This window comes from Pyrus communis, chromosome 8 (genome assembly GCF_963583255.1).
Source record: "Pyrus communis chromosome 8, drPyrComm1.1, whole genome shotgun sequence".
Taxonomy (NCBI): Eukaryota; Viridiplantae; Streptophyta; class Magnoliopsida; order Rosales; family Rosaceae; genus Pyrus; species Pyrus communis.
In genome coordinates this window covers 10205558-10214570 of record NC_084810.1, presented here as the reverse complement: position 1 = coordinate 10214570, position 9013 = coordinate 10205558, and the positions used below count along the sequence as shown (strand labels likewise).

Sequence of the window (9013 nt, the reverse complement as noted above, 5' to 3'; positions counted from 1 at the left end):
TTCTTCTCCATATAAGAAAGAATAACTATAATCAAATCAAATCTAGGATTTACACAATCACACTTAAATAAGAAGTTTATAACAGGTAAATACTTGTTTTGTTTTTCAACTTTAGTTTGTCCCATCATTTTAAGTGATGTCAACGTCTTAAAGTTAAAAAGATGTAAATAACACGGAGATAGAACGGGTATCTAGTTGGGTTGGTACAAAAGCGAGATATTGTTAGATATGCACCCTACAACCAATAAAATTTGGACAACTACTGATCACCACAACCATGAATATTACGTGTATAAAAAGATAAGATTTGTATCCAACGCCAGATGTTACAGATAATTTTAGAGAAAAATTTTAAGTGTGACAAACATGAGAGGTTCTTTTGTGTGACACTTGGATTACGGGCCAAGAGATGATGATGGGACCAGAAAGTAGGATTGGATTTTTGTGTTTTTTCCGTACTGTTGAAGTGGTCCGAAACCCCGAATTGAAGAATTTCTCGACAAACTGACTGATGCATGAGAGTACTACCTGTGATGCAATTTAATAATTAAATAAACACCATCACATGACGGTGTGATTGTCGCATTAAAGTTATCGGTTTGATCCAGCAAGGCCCAAGTTCATAAAACACTGTGCACGCCTCCTCCCAAGCGAACTTGACTGACCCGGCCCAATAGAAACCATATAAATAAGTCCAATCCCAAAATTATTTTTCAAAAATTTCCATCAACACAACGCAAAGCATTATGGAGGGAAAGCACTGGAGATGGAGCTCACAGCCGCGGCCGTGCGATCTGCTAAGAAAAGTCAGAGGTTAGATTTGAGGTTTCCCAATCATATCAAGATTTTAAATTCGGAATTCAGTTGTTTCGAGTAGACGCTAATTTCTAATTATCCATTTCCAATTTTTTGGGAATTTATTTGGGTGCCCAGAATTTACTCGAGCTATGGTTGAAGATCTTAGCAATGAACGGTCTCCGGAGATTATCATCGATCGCTTCAGAAATTACTGCACGAATCCCGATTCAAATTGGTTAGATCCTTAGCTTACTCTCTCGATTTTGATTGATAGTTTAGATTTTCATCTATTTTCTCAGCAACCAAACAAGCAACACAGAGTTGTTAACATTATGCTTCAGTACTCATTGATACGTTATTGCTACGTTTTTGTTTGATTAGCTATCAAAATTGTTATCGCAGCTATTGTAGCTTCGATTCACCAAAATGGCAGGAGATTCTCACGCTTCGAAGGGCAAGCCATGTGCGTAGATTAGGTAGGATACGTTGTGCTTTGCTATGGAATATTATTTTTCACCTCGAAACGCATTTTGTTATTTGTTATCAAGAATGAACAAACAAATTTATCAGAGAAGTGGTACGCCATAGAGTCGTGCATGTTATGTTTTTCTTAAGTTTACGGGGAAGGGAGGCTACCCATCCAGAGCCAGTGCATACCACAAGCCTCTTCAAGGACTTACAGAGGGGGTCTTAGCCCCTTTTTTGGTTTTCACAGATCGCCCAGCAAGAGGGATTGCTGGCTGCGGGACTCGAATCTAGGCCTTGGTCTAGCAAAGCATGTTAAGTTGTTAGACTTTCAACTTCATAAATATGTAACGCTGTCGGAAATGTGTAAGAGATTTACGTTTGTTATTGATTGATTACCTAGTTCTCCGAATCTGTGTCAGATGTTTTGCTCAAGGTTCTATTGATTGTTCAGCAACTTCTGCAAGAAAACAGACACGGGTCTAAGAGGGATATCTTTTACATGCATCCTTCTATATTTTCAGGTGATCTGAGTTATATTTTGATTTCCAGTGTTGAAGAATAATCCTTACTATATAATTTATATGATGTAGTTCGTTATGAGACCTCGAACTTGGATTATGATAAACGGAATTCTTTGCAAATTGTACATTTGACTTATCATCATGAGCAGCAAAATCGAGGCCTAATTCTTTGTGCTAAAGATGTTATGTAGAACACAGCATTTCTGTTTGGACTTGATCTTTAATAATTTGAGTTCTTGATGCGTTATTTCCACGCTCTCTCCATGTAAGTACTAATATTTTCTGCTTAATGTACAATGCAGATCAGTCAGTAGTAGACCGTGCAATCAATGACATATGTATCCTTCTGCAGTGTAGTCGCCACAATTTGAATGTGGTGGGTACTCCGATATTTTCCTCATTTAATTTCATTGCTATTTTATTTATATTAGGGGTACTGGAGCCTGTTATGTATGATTAGTATAGTGGCATTATCTAAGCTATTTGAATTACCACATGAGCTTCTAATAACTTGATAAGCTGCTCACAGTTTGTGTTATTTATTTCATGTTCCCTCCTTTTGACAGGTGTCTGTAGGAAAGGGGTACGTATGAAAATTTTCGTCGGATTTTCTAAGAAAGAAGATAATGATGTGCTTTCCTGTTTGATTTTGTATGAAAATGACCAATGCCAATAATTATTCACATTTAAATGTGTGCATTTCTGGTTTATTAGAATATTTTGTTAATCTGGAGTTGATCAACTTCCTCCCTGTGGTAGGATCAGATTTTTCATTGCGTTGATAACAATGATCACAATTCACGTATTGTCAAGTCAGAATGTTAATTGACATGCTTTATAGGTTGGTAATGGGCTGGTTAAGGTTTTCAGAAGCTGGAAACGTATTTGATTGCATAAACAGGCCAAACACAGTAAGAATGGATCTAATTTGATTTTTGTGATATTATTTTATGATATCTTCTTCATCGTCACCTTACTGTGTCTGAACTTAAAACTTTGCATCTGGTTCACATACAGGCCTTCCCTGTCCCTATTCATGTTGAAGAGGTCAAAGGTATCCAGATGGTTAAGAGAGAATATTTAAAATTTTCTGTGTTTGGAAACAACGTTATCCAATTTTGATAATGTGAAGTTTACAAATGCATTGCTAATTCTTATAGATCAACCCTAAGTGTCTAAAGAAAAAAACTCAAACCTTTAATTCTAACATGCAGATATTGTCAGTGTAGCTCGGTGCATACTTGTTGTGGAGAAAGAATCAGGTATACTCTTTTTTATAACAACCCTGACGCTTCAGCATGATAGAGCTGGATTGTGATGTGTGCTTCTATCAACAAACCATCATTTATATATCTTGTACAGTTTTTCAACGATTGGCAGATGACCAGTTTTGCAACAAAAACCATTGTATCATTATCACAGTAAGCCTACACCTTTTGCTTTGTCCATATTAACTCTCTCTGGTTCTTGCAACAGCTTTTATTAAACTTTTTTTTTATGGGTGTCTTTCTTCACAGGGACGTGGCTATCCTGATATTCCCACAAGAAGGTGAAGAGTCCCCTTCAAACTTCATATAGGGAGTGCCTTTCCTTATATGCTGTTTGCACGTTCATTTCCCTTTTGTCTATTTAGTTCTTATTAATTTCCATCATGTTTGCTAGGTTTTTGGGGCTCCTGGTGGATACTTTGCATCTCCCTATCTATTGCTTGGTAGATTGTGATCCATACGGTTTTGACATCCTCTCCATATATCGGTTTGGTTCTATGGTTAGGCTTTCTAATCAATCCATTAAATGGTTATCTACATTTTGCAAAGTTGACCAGCATGTGAACTACCTAGGAGCACTGCACATATTGAAGATTAAGAACTGAATAAGTCAATTGTTTTGTAGACTACTTGTACATTGTAATGAAGCTCAAGTTATATCAAATTAACGCACTCCCATTGTTATGTAAGCAAATGGCCTATGATGCAAAATTTCTACGCGTCCCCAAGGTACTCTGGCTTGGAGCCTTCCCTTCGGACTCAGAGAAGTATAGTCTTCCACAACGGTGCCTCCTTCCTTTGACAGCAGAAGGTGAGAGATATGGCGCTTTACATTGGCATTCTTTTGTTTGCAACCTTCCCGAGGTTCCTTATAATCATGTCAGACAGGAGGAAAACGGAGGCAATGCTACTTCGATGCTACTTACAAAGAGAAGCACCACAGTGGAGGTAAGACTCTGTTGTCTTTCTTGTTTCATCTTTGTACGAGTGGATTAAACAACATTCGATAGGTTTACTCTTTTCTGACGATAGATTGGAGCTACAGTTGATGCTGGAAAGAGGAGTGAAGTTTGAATTAGAAGCGTTGTCTGTGCACGAAATTAACTTTTTGTCGGAGGTGTACATACCATCTAAAATTCAAGGTGGAGTCCACATCTAACACCATCTAAGCTTGTATTGCTTAGCTTGTAGGGTAAAAGAAATGTGAGGATTATTTCTGCAGAGCATAATCAGCAGTTGCATTTCAAAACATTGTTAAGTGAACAAACAATGATCCGAAAACACAAAACTCGAATGCCTCAATAATTAGCGATGTAATTCCTTTATGATTATGGTGCGTTATCGCTTTTACCTTTTTACTTCAAATAGCAGCATCTGATAGTTCTACATCCCTGGAAACTGACTCGTAACTAGTTCTTCTTTATAAACGTCATTTAACTGCACCCGGAGTCCCTGTTCTTGGCGGGGCTAAAATCCTACTTCGGCTTTTGGACGTGATCCTGCAGAAACAGGATTTTGGACAGATTGCAAGGCATTGTGTTTAATTTGGTGAAATGTGATGAACCTTGTGAGTACCAATGTGTTGAAACTCCAATGGTTTTAGGTAAACTAATACGTTGTATTTGTTAGAATATAATATTGTAAATCTTAGTTAGTTAGTTAGAGACATTGCTCTCTCTATATATACATCATTGTAATAACTTCTTGAGTAAGAAATCAATATAACAGATTCTGCAATTCATCTCTCTAAATCCTCTTCTCTCTCTCTCTCCCCCTCTCTAGTTCTTGAAACCTTAATCATTTCTCAATCTCTCTCTACATTAACATGGTATCAGAGCCATTAAAGCTTGATCAGCTTCTTTGATCCTTTCTTTTGCTTATGCTACATGAAATTCTTTCTTCTTCTGTCTTGTGGGTATATCAAGATTACCCAGTTCTTCATTCTTCGCTCTAAAAGGTTGTGCACACCAAGTGTTTGAGTCTTTTCCTCAGACAGATTTCTCTACAATTTTTCCGAAATGGTAACTGCGAATCAACTTCAAATCTTGCAATCACCAATCACTGGATTGATTTCATCTGTTTCCATGTCTGTTACTACGAAACTGGATGAGACCAACTATCTACAATGGCATTTTCAGATGCAGTTGATGCTTGAAGTCCATGGAATTATCGGGTTCGTTGACGGATCAAATCTCTGTCCTGCTCAGTTTTCTTCTAGTTCTTCAAGAGATTCAGAGGTAACATCTGGTACTTCATCTTCTAGAACTGAAACTGATGAGTACAAAGTCTGGAAAATGCATGATCATTCCTTGATGTTGTTACTTACTGCAACACTTTCTTCATCCGCTATTTCCTATGTGATTGGTAGCAAGAGTTCTCAAGAGATGTGGGTTCGTCTTCAAAACCAGTTTTTCTTACCAAGTACAAAAACTAGTATAATCAAATTACAAACTGATCTTTACACCATTAAGAAGGGATCAAATTCAATTTCCCAGTATCTTCAAAGAATTAAAGAAGCAAGGGATGGACTTTCTATTCTTGGTGTCATTTTTGCTGATGAAGACTTTGTGATCATTGCATTGAATGGACTCCCTCCAAAATACAACACATTTAAATGTGTACTCAGAGGGCGTGAGAGTATCATTTCACTAAAGGATTTTCGTGCACAATTGCTCGCTAAGGAAGCCATTGTGGATTGTGTTCTTGTTGAATGTGAGACAAAAGGTTCTTTCTTTCCTCTCTTTAGCTCTCAATTTCATGTTGGCTTCAATGGTGGTTATTATGCTCAATCCAATTTTAGTTCATGCCAGTCAAGCTATGGTAATAATGTTGATAGTTATAATGGAATTCTTGGCTCACCTTCATCTCTATATCCTAGTTCCCTGCCACCTGAAATTACTACATGTCAAATTTGTTCACATAAGGATCATCTTGCTGCCCATTGTTCTACTCAAACTACCAACTCATCTATCACACAAGATCCAAACTTGCACGATCAGCTTCAAGTGTCTGATTCAATGGAGTCAATTAAGAATGACTCTGTTATGGTCAATTCTTTCTCTCATTACCTTGAATCTTCCCTGCCACTTAATTCCACAACAGGAGCTTCTATCAGTGCTCCAAAGCAGAACGATTGTGATAAACCAATTATAATGAAAACCGAGGAGCAGCCAGCTAGTTCTGTTGGTGCAGAAAGTTCACAAACTAGCGGATCAACTAAATTACCAACATCTTGTGAATCAACCCAGTTACTAGAAGTGCAAGGACTGTCTATACTGCATTTTTCGACTAGGCTCCATCTGTTACATCAGTTTGCTCAGGTTCTTGCAGACCTGTTACAGGGAAAGTACAATGCAAAACTATTTTTAGACTCGTTTTTGGTTCAACTTGTTGTTTTGGCCATATGGGAGAAATCTATTCAAATTGATGCACATGAGTTCAGAGGATCTTATGTATTTCGCTTATGCAATGTTGGAGGTATATTTGATATTCAAGTAGGATACCATATGGGCATTTGTGATAAGGGTGGCGGCACCAGGTCTGTTGATTTGGCTATTATGGTACACATGATATAGCATCAACCTCACTCTCCAATTGTAAGGAATACTGCACTAATGTTCTTTGACAATCTGACTGCTTCAACCTCATGATTGGGTGCCCCAATCTTGAGTTTGAGGGGGGATGTTAGAATATAGTATTGTAAACCTTAGTTAGTTAGTTAGTTAGTTAGAGACATTGCTCTCTCTATATATACATCATTGTAATAACTTCTTGAGTAAGAAATCAATATAACAGATTCTGCAATTCATCTCTCTAAATCCTCTTCTCTCTCTCTCCCCCTCTCTAGTTCTTGAAACCTTAATCATTTCTCAATCTCTCTCTACATTAACAGTATTTAAGGTTTTAGGTTTGGCTAAACCACCATCACTCGAAATAAAAATAATAATAATTATATTCTCACCATAGAAATTTACTACAATTCTATGTTCATAAATTGTCACATAAGATGATATAAAACTAAAGTATATTTAAGTGGTAGGAATATCATTATTATTTTTACACGCATTGTTTATATTGTTTACATGAGAGAAACTCTCTTGAAACGTGGATCAATAAATTGATTCCAAGAAAGTTTCCAGCCATATGTATAAAATAAATTAGAATTAGGATTTTAGCTTATGTACTAAAAGAGCATATTGCTTTAATTAATCTGACTACACCTAGGTCTTCTTATTTAGTGTGCGACATTAAAAAATGGCCAATGATACTATTTTTTGGCAAGTGATATTCCTCTTCACTTAAAAATAAGAAGGTCTTAGGTTCAAATCTTGGGAATGGCGAATTCGATACCAAATTAGGTTGCCTATTATGTGAGCTAGTTGAACTCTCCATTTTTCTTAGTCTAAAATATATCGTTGTGCTAAAAAAAAAGAATAAATTAAAGGGTTTTTATCACAAATGGTCCTTGAAATTGATTCACCTCATCAAGATGGTCATTGAAATTGAAAATCAATCAATGTAGTCCTTAAAAATAGATATTGCAAATTAATGTGCTCCTTTCGTCACAATTCTGTTTAAATATTGCCACGTGGATTAAAAATATTTAAATAATTAAAAATAAAATTATTTTTGAATAATTAAAAACTAAAAAAAAAAAATTGATGATCTTGGAACTCTTCCACTTCCAGACAGGAAAAAGAGCCAGCGGCCCGATTCCAATTCCATTGAAAGGTTATCCATGATATTTACTCTTTTTAAACATTCTCTTTACTAAACTTACAAACTCTTCACCCTCTGTTGTCTTGAGCAGCGGGGATGAAGCTGAGCTGGAATTCATGATTCTCATAGGAGGGTACGTAAAGAAACGAAATTTCTTCTGCGACCGATGTGAACAAAGATTGAATAGTTACCAATGAACCGGGAACCGATGGGTATGAAAACTAAGCTGAGAGAGAGATGACAGAGACATAAAGACTGTTCGACACCATACGACGATTCGGTCGGAGACTGATCGGAAAGTGCAGCAGCGGGGAAATCCCGACGACGGGTCTTGCTCCTCGGTGTGGAGGAAGCCACCCAGCTCGGAGTAGGAGCAGCCCTTCTGGACGAAGAGTAACCGCTTTCTCTTCTCCTGGAAATTGTAATTGAAGGAACCGAATTTTGCTGCCATTGTTGTCGAGGCAGTCGAGCTCCGTAGAATTCCCAAATCATTTATTTTAGTTTTTAATTATTCAAAAATAAAATATATTTTTTATTATTTTAATATTTTAATCTACATGATAATATTTAATTGAACTTATAAGATCCAATTACATGTCACATCAGCACATAACAGAATTTTTAACGAAATTATGACGAAATGACCGATTTACAATGTCTATTTGTAGAGACTATATTAATTGATTTTCAATTTCAATTATCATATTGATAGAACAAGTTAGTTTTAAAAATTATTTGTGATAAAAATTCTAAATTAAATTACTCTTTTTATTCTTTATGTTAATATTTTTCTTCTTAGTTAATTTGACTTGATTTATACAAAAATTGACTTTTGTAATTTGTGACGAATGTACCATGACAACTGTACGCCAACATTCACACTTAAATCTCTCAATCCGAATTAAGAAGCAAATTTCGAATATTAAAATTACGTGACTGTATTAGGCAGCCATCCAATATCACGTGTGTTTTTTTTACCTCTTCTGCAAGCTTTTACTTTTTCCAGAGGTGAAATTTTAGAAACAGTAATTTCACAACTGGAAATAATATTTCCCGTTCGGATCAAAATTACATGGAATATTCGGGATGAGAGATTTTTATGAAATTGATCCGGAATGTAACAGCCAAAATACAACTATAAAATATGTAAATTCATAAGTAATTATCTTTTAAAAAATAATGTATATAAACGAGACAAAAATAAGTCACACTGTCAGTGCAAGAAAACACCATCCAGAA

The 9013-nt window shown here is 36.1% G+C and overlaps 1 protein-coding gene across 1 annotated transcript; it reads left to right on the top strand.

Annotated features, from left to right (window-relative positions):
• Positions 1-746: 746 nt before the first annotated feature.
• LOC137743785 (meiotic recombination protein SPO11-1-like) lies at positions 747-4423 on the top strand. Its single transcript, XM_068483724.1, has 15 exons — positions 747-813; positions 934-1033; positions 1201-1274; positions 1686-1787; positions 2090-2163; positions 2354-2370; positions 2629-2698; positions 2805-2841; positions 3002-3049; positions 3150-3208; positions 3305-3336; positions 3450-3555; positions 3746-3866; positions 3940-4003; positions 4088-4423. The coding sequence occupies exons 1-15, from the start codon at positions 747-749 to the stop codon at positions 4212-4214; spliced, it is 1098 nt and encodes a 365-aa protein (XP_068339825.1). The 3' UTR covers positions 4215-4423.
• The last annotated feature ends 4590 nt before the right edge of the window (positions 4424-9013 follow it).

Excerpts from the sequence above, each read along its gene's own strand:
- LOC137743785 (XM_068483724.1), top strand. The coding sequence starts at position 747 with ATGGAGGGAAAGCACTGGAGATGGAGCTCACAGCCGCGGCCGTGCGAT. Across the intron at positions 3,050-3,149 it reads TGTTGTGGAGAAAGAATCAG|TTTTTCAACGATTGGCAGAT; the intron begins GTATACTCTTTT and ends TATCTTGTACAG. Across the intron at positions 3,209-3,304 it reads ACCATTGTATCATTATCACA|GGACGTGGCTATCCTGATAT; the intron begins GTAAGCCTACAC and ends CTTTCTTCACAG.